Consider the following 19,397-nt stretch of genomic DNA (forward strand, 5'->3'; position numbering starts at 1 on the left):
TAAGGCTTCCAAAGATCACTGGACAAACACTGTTTTCTTTCCTACTTTGTAGAAAAGTCAGTTGACAATAAAAAGTTTAACAGCATTAGTTTCCAATTTTACTATCATAGCCCCAGGAAATCAGTATCTCCTTGCAGTCAGACTCTGCAGCAGAATACATAAACGCATTACACTGCAAAAGCTGAAATTCTAATTCTAGGTTGAAATTATTGTAGCAATTCAGACTTCGTAGATACTTGCACCTGTGTCAATTTTATATGTTTTATGGCAACACTACCTAAATGAAGTATTCCCTCACCTTCTATGCAGCTATGATCTGAGAAAATAAAGTATTAAGACTGCATTTGTGCGTAGTCTGTTATTAACAGACAAGACATCCTCAAGCTGCTACATGTAGCCACACAGAGCATGACAACAGCACGTACAAGTTTCAGAAATACATGAACATCCATATCAAGATTTCCTCTATCCCTGCACATCTCTCCTAGCATAGCCAACACCAATGAGATGCTCAGCTGGGTGGCAATTAAAACAAATCTAGCACTTGATCTTGATCAAGCAGTCAACTCCAGTTTCACCTTGTCACGCAGTGAGCACTGGCATCAGCTCAACTACAGTTTCTAGCTGTGATCTGAGCCAGTCATATAGCAATACTTTTGCGTTGACTGATTCAGAATACCTACAGCCCTTAAGAGCCTATTTGGGCTGTGATTCCTAAAGTTCTGTGTTTACTTAGTTATGAAAATAAGGAATCTTCTGGAAAAACACAGAGACATCCAGCAGCTTCAAATAAAATTAAAAGCTTATAGTTAAGCTGTCTCGAAGGCCTGCTCTGAGCATGGAGTGCCAAGGAACTAGTACCGAGGCTATATTCACATTTCTCTTTTTGAACATGTTGTTCAGCACAGTTGGTTCAGACACTTCAGATGCTCCAGAGGGGCTGAGAGGCAGCATTGATCCAACTACCGACAGTCAGACAGTGATAAATCACTTCAAAGCTATCAGCACTTGAAGGTTTTACATCAACTCCAACAAGTTCTGATCACATTCTCTGTCTTTGGCAAAAAGCTGTCAGACAAACCTGAAAAATAAGAGATCAAGGTGAAGACAATAGTAGGGCTTCTGATAGCTAAAGTTAGCAACACATTTTTCCTGCATGTTTAAAGCAATCTCTAAAGTTCCACACTGCCCAGTGTCTTGAAATGCAGCAATCCACACTTGAGGCTTACCACAGATGCTGTAGATGCTTCAGCATCAAGAACCTAATCCTGAACACTGCATTCCACTCAGAACCAATTACAGCTTTGAGTACAATTTGTCAGTTAGTGCCCTAACATTGTTAACTGGGGGACTCAAATTTCAAGAACTGAGTTCTCACAAGCACTGTGTATCATGAAAACAAGCTGCTTTTACAACCTCCTCTGTTGTTGCAAATATAATGGGGTAGGGGACCAAAATACTCACTTGCCTGCTGTTCCATGAAATAAACATGAAGTCTACATTTGAGATGAGCTTATTGCAAAATCACTGAGAAAAAATTCTCTCTCTCATCTGTTACTTTATACTATATTTCATGGATACAGTAAGACCTGTCCTCCTCCTCAGGACACACTGTTTCCATGAGAAAAACTTAAATACAATTTCTTCAGATACATTAGCAGTGAATAAAAATTGAGGGACGTGCCGGTTGAGTTGTAATGGCTTCTTACAGATCAAGACTACTGACTGAAGTGCTAGGCAGCAAGAGCACCTAGAAGCCATCTTCTTTCAGAAGAGCCATGCCCCCACATACAATAAGCCTGATTAGTATGGTATTATACATTGGGAACATGTAGTTAACACCCTGTTTTGTAAGTACATTAAGGACTAAGGACATAAAAATCTATTGTTATAAGAACACACTGCAGAAGCTTATTCATCAGGTGAATATATGCATTCACAAGCTGAACAAAAATTGTTTCTTGAATTTCAGTCCTAGAGTGCCTATTTCCAAGGTCCAAATTTCTATAGCAACATTCCCATTAAGCACCAGGAAGTGCTGGATTAGACCTACTTATATTGCAGCATGACTTCAATTATGATTCCAGGAAGCCTATTTGAAAAGCTCCTGTCTTTCAAAGAAGTGATCTTTCGGGCTGTGACCAAACAGCATTTAAGTTTTTAAGATAGGAATTGCAAGTTCTTATTCATTCTCATCATGAACACCCATTACAGCATCCTTTCAGCAGGGAACCTGAACATCAGTATGAAGGTTTCAAGCCAGAAAGAGCAAAGATGAATACAATCTTCATGCAAGGCAAAAAAAAAAAAAAAAGATTTACAAGGTCCTGGCACCTTGGCTCAGTAGTAAAATAGATCTTTCACCTACAAGTATCTTGATCAGGCAATCAAGTAGTCTTGTCCACTGCAAGTTAAGAAGGATGTATAAAAAAGCAGCAATACAGGCAACAGAAAAATCAGTAAGTCACATTGACCAGCCAAGTGTACCTTTAGTCTTGCCAGAAGCAGTCACCACCACTGGCCGTTAACCAGTGGCCCTTGACTACCAGAGGCAGCACATTCCTGTATCCTCCTCAGCAGGAACTACAGTTCTACCTCACTCTATGAGGTACCTATGCAAAATGTTAGCAAGAAGTCTGCTTCATGTGGTATAGTCTGCTGCAAAACAGTCCCAAACCTGTATTCCACAAAGATCTGAAGTTAGTGGTGAAACAACAGCCTTAATCTGCTTGCAGCATGTTACTTGCTATATAGATCATGCTTACAGCTTTGTCATTTTCTGATCAAGCTAGTTCAAATCTGAGATAGGTTTTCTACAAGAAATAAGAGTACCGAAATCTCTATTAATGGCACACCGGACTCTGTTGCTCAAGTGACAGAGTTTCACTACAGCTTAATACCTCTACTTGCAGAAAGGTAGGACTACAGCAGTTCATCACATCAGCCTTCCACTGCATTCTGTCACCAGCTGTCCCAACATGCGCCCAATAAGCCTGGTTAGGCATCTGACCCAATACCAGGTTTCACGAAGGATAAAGCAGCAAAGGACACAGTCCCTTCCCTTCCCTTGAAACAGCCTTCTTAACAGCTGAGCTACAGCTTTCACTCATTTCTTACAGACAGAGGGGATGTGCTTGACCAAACAGGCAAAGTTCAGCCTTATGAAAGGCAAGTCTTTACTCATCCCCATTAACAAAAGTATAAAGCACCCCAACACATGATAAGGCCAAGAATGCTGCTGAAACCAGAGCTTGTTTCAACTAGAAAGCTTGGTACCCAAACATGAACATTAACTTAGATAAGATACTACGAATACAACTCCTTTTATTTAACCTCAGTATTTTTGCAAGTAAGCAGGATTTAATCTCACTGACATGCAGCAACAAATTCAGAGCTGTTTGTGTTTAACAATTGTATACAAGCTTAAGGCTAGCAAAACAAGAAGGGTACCAACATTTTAGCTAGAAATTAATCAACCTGGCATATTAAAAATAGCTAGCAAGTAAAATGGGTAACCTGTCAGAACTAGCCCATTCCATTAGAAATATTAATTAGGTTCATCCATCTACTCAGAGAAAGATAAAAGTTGTAGGTGAGAACTAGGGTGAGCCATTTTCTCACATCAGTAATCACAAGTTTTACAGAACCCCTGTTTTGCAGTCAATTACCTGGGTCTACCACCCTGTAGTCATAGGCAGCAAATGAAATGGTAGAGGTAGAAGGGTAAACAAGGCTACAACAACAGAGTTAAGCTGACCTGAAGCTACCTCGAAGTTAAGAGTTCTTAACACCACACTGTACAGACATGCAGGACTTGGCTTGGTATCGCCGATTTCATTTAGAAGGTTTAGAGATAAAGATTTTCTCCTCAAAAGTTAAACCAGGCATCAACTTGATTAGAAGATGCAGACCACCGGGCAGAGGTAACATGCTATGATTACTGCTCAACTCCATTGCCACTGGTCAGGAAACAACGCTGTCCTCCAATAGCATCACTGTTGTCACCACTAATTTCACAGAGCAGATTTGCTACTGGATCATGTGCAGTGGACAGCAAGCCCATGACATCAGTGTAGTAAGTGTCATTAGGAAGCTGCACTGTGACTCCAGAGGGCTCTTAGCTCTGCATCAGTGCTTGCTCTAATGCAATCACTCTACCTTCCTCTGAATACTGTCAGCAAGTCTGCTGAGTCATAGAGCCTGTAGGGACACTAGGAGCTGCAGGGCCTGCAAGCGCTAACTGCTCTCAGCCTGCTGCAGAGCAGATCACTCCCATCTCAAAAGACAGCAGTGCAGCACCCTTAACCCACAGAAAAAAAAAACAAAAACAAACGATCTAGCAAAACCCTTCAAGCCCCAGTGAAACAAGGTAAGCCTTATCTTAAGTACATATTACCTCCACATCTAGTATAATGCAGCAAAACTTAAGCCTTTTAAGAAAGTCTTCACTATTCCTCTATGCAAATAGAGCTCCCCACTTCACAACCCTCACACCAGGGCCATCACAGGCAATCTATATTGAATGCCCAGCAACACATTTGCAAGCACACTGTCATCACAGAAATCAGACATAGGTAGTATTAACTTTATTTAGTTTCAGAAATTTCTACATTAGTATTTTAGGAAGTGTTAAGAATAGGACATGCAAGAAAATATGTCAGTGCTAGCATTCAGAGCAGCTAATATTTTTTATGATCTTCAGCTGGCACATGTTATTAATTTCAGACTGTCTTTCACCCATGCGGGTGTTCCCACTTACCTGAGCGGGTTTTTTTGCCCTACATATAGCACTTGGTACATGCACTCTTTTCAGTGAGAAGCTCTAAAAATTAGAAATTCAGAACAGTAACATGCAAACTCTAAGTCAGTGGTTATTTCAAGACCCAGCTCAAATTAAACTAGAATTAGCTATGACAGCATGTTATCATGTTAACTACACAGATGCACAAGAAACAGTATTCAATACAAATTACTTCCGTCTGAGGGAAAAAGTAGAAGTCTTGTTATTAGATCAAGCTAGACATCTGCTTTAGAAAATTAATCCTCAAGAAAAACATGGCATGATTAAGAGTTTTTTCAGCTGCCAACACTGAACTGTGCATGATCAGTGGAGAGCTCTCCACTGTTTTTGCTTCGTTGTAGTGATTCTCTTAAGTACAAACATTAAAACATTTCTTGCATTCAACTTCAAGATCTGAATACCAGGAAAAAGTCTGTTTTGTTAAAGTGTTACTAAAAAGTCATATTTAAAAGTGAAAAATGCTTAGGAAGTGCTCAGACTTACTACTAAGATAGATACAGCACCCCTTGGGATGACCTCTTCCACACAAAAGGGAATATTCATTATTGACCTTCAATGCAGTGAATCTATATAGAGCTGGCACAGCAAAAAGGCTGCTGCTGCATGTAATTTAATAAGCATAGATAGCAAAGAAAACAATGAAAGTGAACTGACCTGATGCTTAGCACGCTGAAATTTTGACCCTTCCTGCTCTTCATGCTGCACTGAGTTGGCTCTCTCCCTTACACTTCTATACCCAGGACTGGGTATAATGTACTCTTTTCCTATGTCGATGTCTTTCATCTTCTGTAAACGCCAGGGTTTACAAGTGTATTTTCCCCTCAAATATCTGAAAAATAATTAAATTCCACTTTAACTGGTGTGTCAGACATAGCATATACTTTTAGTCACCTATTTTAAAATTTCTTTTGAAATAAAAATCAAAAGGTAACTGTGAAAGAGTTATTACAACAGGACTGTAATAATGAGACTTCGAAAACCCACACAAGACTAGCTTCTCCTGAACTAGTTTAAACATACCCTGAGGTAACCGAACAGTACAATGATTCTCAATGCACTGGAGTACTGTCATACTTCCACCCTCAGAACTCTGAAATACAATTATGCAACCTGACAGATCAAATAACTGCAGCATTTAGTTGAAACCTTAACAAATATGCCTTGGAAGATCAAATCCCTGAAATAATTTGTTAGTTTCTGAAATCACACAGCTTACCAGTATGAAGTTTTGCAAGACTGACCTCTCTAGAGGTATCACACAATAAATTTAGTCCTTCTGCTAACACACTCTACAGAAAAATATATTATTTCTCTATAGTATTATTCACTTACTCCATAGGCTTGAACTATTATTAAGTATGAACAGGTTCAGGAAGGCATCACACATTTAGTGCCGCAGGTTTTCGCCTCAACCCATCAATGTGCACCGTAAGGTCACAGGGAGAATCAGAGTCCCGAAAAGACAATCACCCCCCACCGCAGGACTTTGCTCTTGCATTCTGTCACCTGCCTTCAACTAACGCCATCGAAGAAGCCTGATTAAGGTGCATTAGTCAGAATCTGCATCAGCGGGTCTGGCCCGGCGCACCAGGCTGCCAGCCGCCCTCCACCCCCGCAGAAGCAGCCTCCGTCCCCAGCCGCTGACACACGTCGCCTCCACCGCCGCCCCCCGGCTGCCCCCCAGGAGCCAGCCCCAGCCCACCGCCCCCCTTCGCAGCTCGGCAGTGCCCCCCACCCCGGGGCCGCATGTGTCAGCGCCGGGGGAGGATGCTGCAGAACCGCCGGCCCCGGGGCTGCTGCACCCTGCTGGCTCCGCATCCCTCCTGCAACGGGGATGCGAGACAGCCCCCCCGGCCTGCCGCCCCCGCACAACCCGGGGGGGGGGGGGGGGGGGGGGAGGTCCCCCTCCCCGTGCCTGCGCCGCACCGGCGTAAACAAAACAGACCACACACACACACGCCTCAGGGACAGAGCCCCCCGCCCCACTCGGGGCGGGACAGACAGCGACGGCTCCGAGCTCTCGGCGCGAGGGGGGCACAGGCAGCCCCTTCACCGGAGGGGGGACACCGGCCGCTTCACAGGAAAGCGAGGGCAAAGCCGCCGCCTCAGTCACGCGCAGCCCCCTCACCTACACAAAGGGCCGTTTCCCGCCCCGGCACCCGCCCCCGGTAACGGGCGGGGCGGCCCCGCTCACCTCCTCCCGGCGACTACCCCCGGTGCGGCTTCTCCACTCAGCGGCCGCGCAGCCAAACAACGTCCCTTATAGCGGTTCCGGCGGCCGCGCTGCGCCTGCGCGCCCCGGCGGGGGGGGGCTGCGGCGGCCGCTCCTGCCCGGCGCCCCACGGGAAACGCAGTCCGCGCCGCGCGCGAGCGCCCGCCGCCTGCCCGCCCGCGAACTGCGCTCTCCAGAGGGCCCCGCGCGTGCCGCCGCCGTTCGGCCCGCCTCGCCCGCCCGCGCCCAGCCCAGCCCCTTCCCGCCGCTCCTGCCCTGCCGCAGCGTGGGGGGTCTGGAACGTTCCCCGCCGGCCGGCGGTTGGGCTCGGCGCGGCGCGGCAGCAGTGACAATGCAGCGCGCCGCAACGCAAACGCGACGCGGTGCAGCGCGCTGTAACGCATTGCAACATAGCACGGCGCGGCGCAATGCAGCGCACTGCCGCGCGCCCGCCGGGACAACCGCGCGCCCAGCGGAGGCACCTGGCGCCGGGCGGGGGGCAGCGCACGGGGCAGGCGGGTTCCCGCGCGCGGCCCCGGCGGCGGGAGCTGCCGCAGGGCGCTGCCCGGTGTGAGGAGGTGTGGCGGCGGCGGCGGGAGCGGGCGGCCAGAGCGGGGAGCGGCGCCTCCCGCTGCGGCGGCGCCGCTGCCGGTTACCCACAGCGTTTCGGTCGGGGAAAGTGCGATCGTGGCCTTATCTGGGGCGTAACCTTCAGCCCGGCTGAGGTGGCGGAGCGGGCCGGGCCCCCCGCAGCCTGGAGCGGGACAAGCGGGGGGCCAGGAGAGCCCCTGCTGTGCCCCTCAGAGGGCGTTCAGACCGGCTGAAGGGACCGTGGACTTGCCCCAGGCCCTCCCCTGTGCCCAGGGAGCCGGGAGGGAGGCTGGGAATGGCCGAGGGGCGGCAGCGGCACCGGGCAGCCAGCCCCGCCTGGGGACGCGGCGGAGGAGGAGACGGGCAGCGCTGCGCTTCCTCAAAGGGCTGTAAATATCCTTAACAAACCCCGAGCTGTAGCTGCTTCCCTGCTGTGTTTAAATACTCTGTCCTCGGCTGACATCTTTCTACCGGCCAAATTCGGCTGATGTCTCGTTAAAGTGGTTTATGTAACAAGTGCTGGGTTGCACCGCAGTCCTTGCGCTCCTGTCAGGAATGTTTGTGAGAGTCAGTTGGATAGAAAGGCTGAAATAGACTCGGGTAAAGATGAGAGATGGGAATCTGGAAGTACAACTGGACCCAGAATATTCCTTCCAAGCCCACAGGCCAGCGCTACAGGTAAAAGGTGTCACCATGCAAGCAACAATTCAGGGGCATCCTGAAGGTACCAGAGCTCCCCAACACATACTGTTACACATCTTGCAGAGCTCCAACTCCATTTCTGGCAGAAATGAGAATTGGCTCCGTTGCAGGTGCTATAACATTTTGAGACAGTAGACCCAACAAACAGACACGTAGAAACAGGGCCCTTGCCATGGTACGGCAGCGGAGAGCACGCATGGCTGCTGCGTTTTCCTGCTGTCTGTTCCCCAGGATTCACAGTCATGCAGTTTCAGATTGGTTTGGCTGAGGTTTTATTGCGGAAGAAGCTGCAAAGTGCACGTCATGCTTTATAAATGCTATGTCCCGGGAAAAGGTGGATTTTAAGACAGAAGCCAGGAAGCAATTTAGAGCAAGTCTCAGAACAGTTATTAAACAGACCTTTGTCTGCATCAAACACACTGGAGTGTAGGGGTAGATATGTGCAGTTACTGAGCAGTGCAGTTAAACCACATAAACAGAAAGGACAGAGTATGAATGATGGAGAGAATTAAACTGTGTTAAAAATTCAAGGTGAATCACTTGTATTATATTTCAGGGTGTTGACCTGAAATTGTTCTGAGCCTGAGCGTGTCTTTGGCCCCTGGGCTGTGGAAGCAACCAGAGCTACTTTTCAGAGGTGCCTCACTGTTTTTGAGCTAATGACTTGTCGAAGCCAAGGCTCTGCATCATGTACCTAGAGGGAGGGAAGAACGGGAACCTCCATTATGTCAAAGTGGTTGCAAAATATGTTAGGAGAGATAATCAGAGAGTGTTGCTTAAGCCAAGGGAGCCAGGGCCCTGCCTACACATGCTCTGTCCTCTATCCCTCCAGTGCTGGAGCATATCTGAGAGTAAAAGGGAGGGCGTGAGTGCTAGTAGAAAACTGTGCTGATAAACAACAATGCATACACTCCACCCAGACTAGCTCTGGCCAATGGGCCGGCAGCAGCAGCATTTTCACACCTGTGGTCCTGGGAGTGTACATACACCCTTAGTATGATAGTAGGAGGAAAATGCTTATGTAGGCATAACCCACTTTTAAGTGCATCATGACTCTCCTCCAGCGTTTGTTCTAAAGGATATAAATGTACTAGTGCTACCAATCAGAGGAATTACAACTTCAGCTCCAGTATCAGCAGCTAATGCTTTTAATGCTGCAAGTCCTGGATTCTTCCCTGTGGGATGGCAGCTGTTACATAAACAAGGCGTGTACAGTATTAAAACTTGCCCTGATTCAAGATCCAGGATTTGTAGTAATCGGCCCTGACTGCAGCAAGAAAAGCACAGCCAGACCAAAGAGCCAGCCACAGTTGCAAAGCCATGGCCTGCAGACCATGTGGGTGAGGAGACCGCACCTGACAATCCATTTTCTTATAGATGTCCAGAATCTGCTCTCCTTCACCCCAAAACAAACATCAGCACATTTACAGCAATACTTGAAACCAACAGACTTGAGCCATTGGTGCTGATAATGGAGCACGTCCAGGCTGACCTGGAAAACCAAGACTCAATTTGTGGGAGTGAAGGTCTTTATTTATCCAACTCTCCTACTGTAGAGGAATGAAGCTGGGTTAATTAACATTGATAATATACAGCTGTGGGCTGGCTTCAGGGGTGCGGGTTCGCTGATGTGGATAAGGTGCAGCTGTAGCTGGTTCCTGTGAAGTGGTTAAATAGCTCTAAGGGGTAGAGAAGAGAGCAGCCAATGGAGAGGAGAAAGCAGTCTATGAAGAGAGGGAGATCTGGAAGAAGCAAAGGGAGGAGAGAGAGTGTGCCTGTGAGGAGGAGAGATAAGGAGAAGGCAGCAGAGGTGAGAAGCAGAGAAACTGGCCTGAAGGGTATGAAGAAACAGTATGAACAGTAGATGGACCTTTGGGACCTTATGGGGGATTGACAGGGTGTGCTAACTACTTATTGAAGTTAATTTGGTAGGTGATGGTAGAAGACCTTGTTGCAGCTGTCTAGTTTTGAGAGTGCTGTTACAATTGGTGCCCCATGTGAGGCTCAACCTCAGGACCTTCAGATTATGATGAGACTGAGTGTAATGAGTGGTGACAGCAATAATGGCTGTGCTGGGGGACAGCTGAAGTTTTGAACAGTGATGGTGGTTGGCCTAATGACCATGGAGATACGTGGAATACCAGGAGATGCCTTGGGCTAACAGGAGCATAAAGCTGTCATATCAGGCTTGCCACCTGCCCAGCACCTCCTTCCAGACCTGTGGGCTCTGCAAGGCTGGCTGGGGAACACAACATGCTTCAGTCAGAGTGGATGGTGCTGGAAGAGGTATCTTCCTTTGACACAAATCTCTATGTCCTTGCAGAGAGCTAGTTTTCCCTCTCTCCCAAATCTCCTTTCCTATGTACCTCGTACACAGAGGACACCTTATCCTTCCCTGCTGGGCTGCCTGGTCTTGACTGCTGAGGCTTGCATTTTCAGTACGAGTTTCGTGGGTTCAGCCCTCCTGATGAGCATGCTGACAGTTGTTATGCTTGCTGGTGCTTTTTTACACTCCTGCTCATCAGAGCTCTCAGCCATGAAGTGCAGAACTCAGAAATCAATTGGACATCTTAAGTAAAAGTCCCATGACCTCAAATTTAGCCTGAAGTGCTACAAACCGTAACAAGTCCAGAAATAGGGAAGTCTGGAGGGACTGCGTTCATCAGCTTGTACCTGATTCTCTATCCCTGTGCAGTGCCCAATCTTTTATTACCCATCATTTCCAGGTCTCCCTCCCACACACATTCAGGACTTTGAGCTCTCAGAGCAGGCTGAAAGATTTCCCATTGCATTGCAGTGACTGCAAGGCACTCTTTCAGAAAGCAGTAATTAAGCCTCAGCTGGGCTGCATTTCTCTTTCCTGGGAGCTGCCAACCCATGTGGGCAGCTTGGCTCAGGTAGGTACAGGCTGCCTACAACTGGAGAATGGAGAGACATGATTACTCATTTTCCTTTGTATCTAATATTCGCCTTCACAGTTTAAGAGGAAGAGGAAAATGTTTGTGGCAAAAGCATCAACAAGAAGATGACTGAGAATAGTCATTCTTAGTCCATTATCCTTAAGTTCCAGAGTTAACATCCCATTGAGGAGACGAGGAGGAGACTAGGAACCAGTGTGGTACTTGTAGCAGGGCTGTCAGAGACTGCTTGATTTGCTCAACTATTCCCCTCTTAGATCCCACTAGCATACAAAATGTTTCTGGACATCAGTGGACTGTTTGTCTCATGAAAACCACAGCCCGGTTTCCTGCAAAGACATTAATAATCAGCAATAAAGTTGTTGCATAAGAGGTCATTACTTGTTACAGCCAGAAATGGGTAGGGTTGCCTTTAGTTTGAGAAGTTATGGTATCTAATGGATTTGGTCATGGCTTGTGATTGAAGAACAAGAAGAGTCACAAATATTCACTGCATATATTTAGTGCTGCTGGCACCTGAGTCTTCCTAAAAATCCTGCTGCTGTGTGCAGGGTCTGAGGAGGCTCATGGCCACTGCCCTCCAAGCTGCCTGTGGCAACACCTGGTTAGGCATGCCTGTCCATGCCAGGTGTCTCCCTACCTCCTGGACTGCACATGCTTATCCACAAGACTATGCACACACCACCATACATGCTTTGTGCCTACCTGGCTCCAACTAAACCCACGCCACAGAGCTATTAATCTCCCTGTACGAGCCTGATATGAAGCCCTGCTCCCCTCTCCTGGTTGTAGCTGCACACAAAAGGGTTAGCAGGGTTAGGGCATGAAAGACCCAGTGCCGTGAACCAACCGTTTCCTGGAACTCGGCATTTGCTGCTCTGATTTTCAGGGTGTGTTCAGACATAGGACCTTGTGGGATGCTTAAGACCTAAGCAATGCCCCAGGGACCTCTTGCTTTGCAGCATGGACACTTTCTGAGCTCCCCCCTTTTCATTACTGCAGTCTCATTGTGCTTGCAGCTCTGCAAATGACTCATTCAGACAGTCAAGTTCATATGCTTTATGTTGCTTCAGTGCTGAGCAATCTGTGTTGCAGATCAGAAACTGGAGAGAGTGGAGGCCAACTCATGCAGCACAGTAGGAAGCCATAATTTTCCCACCCTTCCCCCAGAAAAATACGGAACTGATGTATTTGGACCTAGAGAAAAGATGAATCTTTCCCTTTCCTCCTGACCTGTTTTAGGCAGGAATTCATTAATATCTTAATATACTTGTGCATTCAGCTTTCCTGGAAATGAACTGTACTTGCTTGATGTTTGTGCAAAACTGTCAGCAGTGTGGGTGTTCAAACTGTGACTGTGTTTCAAAGGATAAGGCTCCTGGGCTGATTCAGGGGGTGATAACACTGCAGGCTACTGTGGTACTGCCCATCATCTTCAGTTCACATGTGAGAATGAACCTTACTTGCCAAGCTAACAGTATCTTACTCTCATTCTCAAAAGCTTCTACAAATAGCCATGCTTTTGCAACAAATGCCTTTCAGTGTTATTTTATATTTTTTAGGTTTTGGTCACCCTGCCCTATTTCTGCAGCAATTATGCTTGTCAGGGTACAGAAGTAAAAGTTGTAATACTGTGCTGTATCACACAGATTAAATTTGTTTTGCAATTCATCATTCAGGTCAGGAGGAGAGAGCATGGGAAAAGTGCACAGCTTATTTCTTATGCTACTTTCTCTGGGCTTTGGGAGGGTGGGACACAAATAACACCCTCCCAGCACAATCAGCAGCAACTAATTCAAAACTTTTTTTCTTAGAGGGAAAAGCTAGACGCTCTCAAAGCTGTTGCAACACTGAAAGTGTAATCCAGTCCAGCAAACCAGTTAAGGCAGTTCATCTCTAGACTGATTGCTCGATCTTTCTTCTATAAACCTGATGATTGAGAGGACAAGATCAGTTCAAGGGCAAAGCACTGCCCAAAGACCAGAAGCCAATGCAGACCTGTACACAGCAGCAAGTTGTGTGGTTCCTACAACTTGTACCACACCCATGGTTAATGAGTAATCAATAGAAATCAGCAGTACGGGCCAAACTGCTGCACAGCACAACAGACTGGAGCCTTGGCTGTGTTGGACAGCCAGTTACTTGACAAAGTTAGTGGAAAGGCCAAACAATGCTACAATCAAAAGCTAGAGATGTGTCTGGATGAGCATTAACAGGCTGGGATGCATCCTAATTACTCCACTCTGGTTTTGGCAGTTACCTCCTTTTACCTATTACCCATAGTCTGCAGATGTGCAGTAGTGGCTTTGCTTAGTCTGCAGCACTAAGCATCTGTGGAGGAACTCCTGTAACCCTTCCCCGAGACCGGTCCAGGATTGTCCCCAGGCCAGAGCATAAGGAGAGGACAACAGGCACATCAGAGTGGTGTGTCCAGTTCAGGCTGCTTTTCTGGAGCTGGTTTTGGGCTGGCCAAGCAGCTGTGGCTGGAACCATACTGGACACAGGCTGTGGCAGGGGAACTGGTTTAAACCTTACAAAACCTTGAGATGACAGCCAGAGCATGACGCAGCATGACCTTCCCGTCGGCTCCCAGGGACATGGTCACAGCCCGCTGCCAGGGTAGGGCACGCTCTGTCCAACCCTCTTGTGCCTCTGCAAACACAGAGCTGTGGGCTGGCTGAGGTGACGGTGTCACTACTTCCAGCTGTGTGGAAACAGCAGAGCCTGACATAGCAATAAGGTCACTCAGCTGGCCTGTAGTGGGATGTGTGGGTTTTTTACAGCGTATGTGGCTGTACAGGGCCTGCTAGATGGGCACCATCGGGGCGTACCATGGAAAAACAATGTGTGGATGCAGCTGTGACAGCCCCATGTAAGCATGCAAAGTGTTCTCTCCTGCTGTTCGCCCTGCCAGCACCCACAACACTGCTGCTCCTCCGAGCAGCTCCTGGTTCATGAGGTGCACATCAGGCACAGACAAGCACCACCTCTTTGATCTTCCAGCAGATAAGGAGCTTGTCAGTAGCCATGTCTTCCCTCGCATTCCCCCGAAACCCTCCCCATCTCCAACATCTGCTGTGAAGTGACCCTGTCAGGATCCATCCAAGATCTCAGTCATGCTGTGTAGCAGTGACATCCAACACCTTCCTTTGCTGCTCTCTCCTCCTCCAGGACATGGTTTGTGGGTGCCATTAGCTCTCTCACCACCTGCTCTCATCCTCTGCAGAGATGCTTATTGATGATAGCTCAGCTGGCCATTATGTACCTCACATCTGTGCCAGCCACACTCCTGGGAAGATGAGATGTTTTCCTGGTGTCTGGCAGTGGGTCCGTAAGGAAAGCAATGCTGCAGAGACTGCCGCTACCACTGGAGTCAAGGTCTCTGTTTCCCCACATGTTCTCAAGCCCTTGAGCTTTTCTGTAGCGCATCCTCTGCCACCCAGCCTAGCACATGCTACCAGGGAACCACCAACCTGTGTTTGCCCCCGTGGTCCCAGGCATCCCTCCAAGGTGCATGGGAAGGATGAGCCAGCCTCAGTGAGCACACGGCAAGCAGCCTGTGGGGACAGAGGCTTTCTGTCTCATTGGGAACACCGAAAGCAACATGAACAAAAAGGGCTTCAAAAAAAGGAAGAAAATAATTAAAAATGCTGGGAGCCCCTGACGGTGTCTGGGATCCCATGTGGAAGAGAAGAGGCCAGCTGGGATGCCAATTTTGGAGCTCATCAGTGTGATCAGCCAGTTTTAGAAGCAAATGAGGACAGCCAAGGTCAGAGAGTGTTGGGCCTCTGGGACAGTTACTGTGCAGCTGAAAACTGGGAAAATGGGGAAGCTGTGAGTCAGACAGCACCGTCCTTGCCAGCGCAGCTGGTGCTGGGGCTCTCCTGAATGCCATGGTGGCCAGTTCGCAGGGGCCGGCCCTGCTGCACATGGGGTGATAGGAGCAAGGAGCTGTTTTTTGGAGACTCCTGCGTGGGGTCACAGGGGAAAGCAAGCAGCTCTGTGTCTAAACAGCAAGGGGATGGGAACTCAAAGCAGCAGTGTGTCATTAGTAGGGCTTAGGGAGACTCGCTCTGCTCTTGCTGGGGTAGAAAAGGAGAGACAGTTGTCTCCTGCTTTCTTCCCCCAGGAACAGCAGGATTGGTTTCCTGGGGGCTCCTAAGACAACCTCCCTTGTGTGCATCTTGTTTTGCTGAACTAATTGCTTTTGCTTCCCCGGGAAGCTCTGCCTGAACACCAGCAGCCATGCTGCAATGCCACCAGACACCCAGGTGCCTGTGTGCTCAGGAGCCCCACGATCCCCTCCACCTCCACTCCTTACTAACCCCAGCACCCCCAGGGCTCGGTTAGCTGTTAACCCCAGCCCCGCCAGGGCTCTGTTAACTCTGTGAGACTGGCACAGTGAATGGGAGGTGAGCACATGTGTCCCGAGGGACTCTTGGCCCCCAAGTGAAGGGCTAGAGCCACAGTGCAAGGAGGATGGGTCTCGGGCTGGGTGGCCACAACATTCGCTCATATCTCCTCTTGTTGCATCAGCTGGTGGGACCATGGGTACCACTGTTGTGGAACACCAAAAAGTTTGGATAAAGCCTAGGCGACAGCCTGGGTTATCCAAGGCAAAGCTTGTAGTGAAGATGTACCCCAGAAGGAAATACTGATCAGTCTGAAACCTTGAGGCTGTTTATTGAAGCTGCAGAAATCCCCAAACGGGAAGGCATGTGTCTGGAGCAGGTTTGCTTTGCCAAACAGCCTTGTCATGTGCGTGTCCCATGCTCTGCAGGTGGGGGAGAGTCCCCCAGCTGTTTCTGAACCACTAATAGGAAAATCACTGTCTGTAATCATAGCTCGATCATGTCAACTGGAAACAAAGCACTCCGGCAGCTGCGTGCTGCTCTCCATCACGACTTGGGAGGACAGGAACCTTCCCAGCCATGGCTGTAGAGATGAGGCCAATGCTCAAGGAGTGAGAAGCGGCTCTAGGGTCTGCAGCCTGGTTAACACAAATCACAGCCCCACAACCCTAATAACAAACCCAGCCTAATACTGATAACCAAAGCATGGCCCAACCTCCAGACCCCTGTGCTCTCTCCCCAGGACTGGGAGTGCAGTGGGTAGGAGTGAGGGGATGTAAAGACTAGAGGCATCAGGACCACCTCCTTCTGCATGTGGTTACAAGGATGGGAGCAGGGTGACAGTGCTGGGGTGATCCTGGGGTGATCCCCAGCTTGTTCGGTGACTACAGCTGTATCGCATTGTGAACTCATGGCTCAGTTCCTCCTCCTAAAAAATGTGTGGCTGCTGGAAACTGTGACAGAGGTAAAGGAGAGTCAGTGTACGAAAAGCAGAGCAAGATCTCAGACCACTGCTGTGCAAAAGATCCTCCCCGTCAGTGAGCATCTGGCTTCCTCTTAAAGACAGGAGATTAAACCAGTTTGAACTAATGGAAAATACCCTGTTCAGACCCAGCTCCTTGTCGGAGTGAGGTGCACGTAGCATCAATCACCAGCTGCTCCTGCTTTGAAAATACAGCAGCTCTTCATGTGGGTGGGAAAAATGAGCTCAAGCATTGCACGGGCTTTGCAAATCCTATGCTGCCGCCTCTGTCTTTAAAAAAAAAGCAGGGCTTGCTCTCTGCAGTGCACTTAATGTGGCTACAGTCTGATATGAATTAAGTCCAGCTTTCAGTGTTGGCTTGTTGCTTTTCTATTTCCTTGGTGTGTTTGCGGTGGTTTGTACTGAGGAATACACAGAGATGGTTTAAAACACATTTTACTGCAGGTGTTTATCAGATCACACGCTGATGTCCTGTGAATGCAGGCAGAAATACAATTTAGATCAAGTTTCTAGCTGAACATCTGAGTCACCTATAGGTAAGAGTAGGTCTGGGTGATGTCTGTGTGCAGGGGTGATCCCTCCACCGTGCAGCAAGGGGAGGGGAGAGGTGAGCCCTGCCTGAGCATTCAGGGCTGCATGCTCTGGACTCTCTTCTTGCGTCAGGGCTGAGTTACTACAGTCGTAGTGTCTTTGGGCTTACCTTTGGCCTGTTTTGCACTTCACGTCATTGCAGACACCCCTTCAAAGCCCAGGCCAGCCCTTTACACATGCCTCTACCCAGGAGGTTGTTCGTGTATCTGCACTGCAGGGATCAGAGCTGTCAGGTTATCTCTCAGGGCCAAGGACCAAAGCTGAGTATTACAAACATACCAGGGGTGTTTATTCCTATATATACTATGGGCACTGCAGCCATGTGTGGAGTCCTTTTTTGGAAGTGGTGGGTCCAGACAGCCCCAGAGGCACTGCAGCCCGGATCTGACAGCGTGCATCAAGCCTGGCTGGGTCAGGAGCTCTGTGAGTGCCAAGGAGGGGGTATATTGCTGCCCTGCGGAGATAATATTTTAATTTCATCTCAGGTTACTGCATCAAGCAAGGAACAATTTGGATAACTACAAGGTGGCAGGTATTAAACCTTGTGACTGATGGTGTCACCAGTGCTTCAGAATGTGGTTGATTGCAAAAGGATGAAAAGAAGTAGAAATAATACATCTGTTCAGGGCACCCAAGCCAGCACTCGAAGGAGAGTGCTGCAGATAAGCAGAGGCTGGGAAGCCATTCCCAGAGACAAGATATCTCAACTGCCTGTGCCTAATACTCCCACTGATGTGACAGAAAAGTGGTGGGAGCACTGCAATGAATTCCTCAGCATATCTTAGTTGTAGACACTCATCACACGGCTTAGCGCATTGCATTATAACATTATTAATTGCTTTGACCTGGAAGAAATGGAAAAAAGAACCTCTAATCCAAGAGACTCAATTTTTTTCTAGTTTATAGTATATTACCTTTTCTTTGGTATCTACCACAGCTGGAACCAGCACATCTACGCTACCAGGAAAAAGTCATTGATCAGCTACTTCTTCTACTTTTCTGCAACCATGTGCATATTACATCTTGAAATATATCCCTGACAAATTAAAAGAAGTGTTGGAATGAGTCCATGGGAAACATAAGTTCAGTAACCAGATCTGTAGTGTACAACACCTGTCAAGATAACGTGATCTCTCACCGGCTTTGCTATGAGGCAAGGGGGTTGCTGCGTTCCCCTGAGAAAGTTCCTCTCCTCTCACTTTATTAATTAGATCTGAAGGCAGCCCTAACACAAAGCTTTTCTGAAACAAAACTCTGGGTGCATGAGCAACTGAATGGATCCTTGAAATGGCACAGCTACTGAATATTACTCAGCTCACAGCCATCCCTGGAAATGTGAAGCCCCTTGGGCTGAGAGCTCTGATAAATGTGTGGAGCTCCAGGCTCGTAGGAATGGAAGGGTTAAAGGAAATGTGCCCTCTCCTCTGAACAGGGCCCTTGCAGGAAAGGCAGTGATCAGAGCACAGATAGCTGTGCCTTGATCAAAGCTCCCCCTGCTTCTGGCAGCTCAGGCGGTGGGAAGCAGGGCTGCCTCCTTCTTGAAATTATGCATCTGGTGCTGGCAGGAGGGATGGACAACTCCTCCCTCAGCATCTCCTCCAGGCAGGGCTGGGACTGCCCCCGGAGGGGATGCTGCAAAAGCCCTTTTCCTTCCCTGGACAAGGTGAGGGATGAGGAATAACCCTGCCCTCTGCCCTCACATAGGAGAGCAGAGCAGCCCCATCTTGGAGCAAGGGAGCAGAAACAAAGCAACAAATCCTGGTGGCTGCTCTGTGCTCTCTGTCGGTGGCATAAGGCCCCCACGTGGGAGGGAGTGGAGGCATGGGCTGGAACCAGCAAGGGAGCTCTGGAAATGAGGCCCTGGGTCAGAGAGTGGCCAGCCACCCTCCTTCTGGGTATTTTCCCTGGCTGTGTAGAGCCAGGGACTTCCCTCCATGCCCCTGGCAGCCCTGACTTGGCACCGTGGGTTTGGGTCTCATGATGCAGGTGACACCAGGTCCCGTCTCTGTAACCCTCTGCAGCATGGCGTTTCCCTGCCCATCCCCACAGTCCCAAGGTTGCAGTCACCCAGCCTCATGTCTTGCTCAGCCCTTTGTTTTTCCAAAGGAGACATCTTTTTCTCTCTGGCTCAGCCCATGAATCCCTTCCTAGCAGACGCTGTTATTACTGAGGTGTGAGCCTCTCTGGGCTACCCTTACATACGTGCTTGGGAAGGGCTGTTCCTAGCTTCTCCTGCTACAGGAATCCA

General features: G+C 48.5%; 1 protein-coding gene across 9 annotated transcripts in view; it reads right to left on the bottom strand.

The window, feature by feature from the left end:
• ABCC5 (ATP binding cassette subfamily C member 5) overlaps window positions 1–7,129 on the bottom strand; it is a 49,205-nt gene extending 42,076 nt beyond the window's left edge. For 6 of the 9 annotated variants that reach the window (XR_005107143.1, XM_037406165.1, XM_037406164.1 and 3 more), the window contains exons 1-2: window positions 6,996–7,129; window positions 5,456–5,630 (exon numbers count right to left, since the gene is read on the bottom strand). Coding sequence is in view for 6 of the 9 variants with exons in the window: in XM_037406165.1 (XP_037262062.1) it covers window positions 5,456–5,584 (129 nt within the window). In the remaining 3 variants the exon portion in view is untranslated. Of the gene's footprint in view, window positions 1–5,455; window positions 5,631–6,186; window positions 6,337–6,995 lie in introns of those variants that run through there. The other 3 variants (XM_037406162.1, XM_037406167.1, XM_037406166.1) reach the window with 3 other exon arrangements.
• Between the last annotated feature and the right edge of the window lie 12,268 nt (window positions 7,130–19,397).

Source organism: Falco rusticolus, chromosome 13 (genome assembly GCF_015220075.1).
Source record: "Falco rusticolus isolate bFalRus1 chromosome 13, bFalRus1.pri, whole genome shotgun sequence".
In the NCBI taxonomy this organism is placed as follows: domain Eukaryota; kingdom Metazoa; phylum Chordata; class Aves; order Falconiformes; family Falconidae; genus Falco; species Falco rusticolus.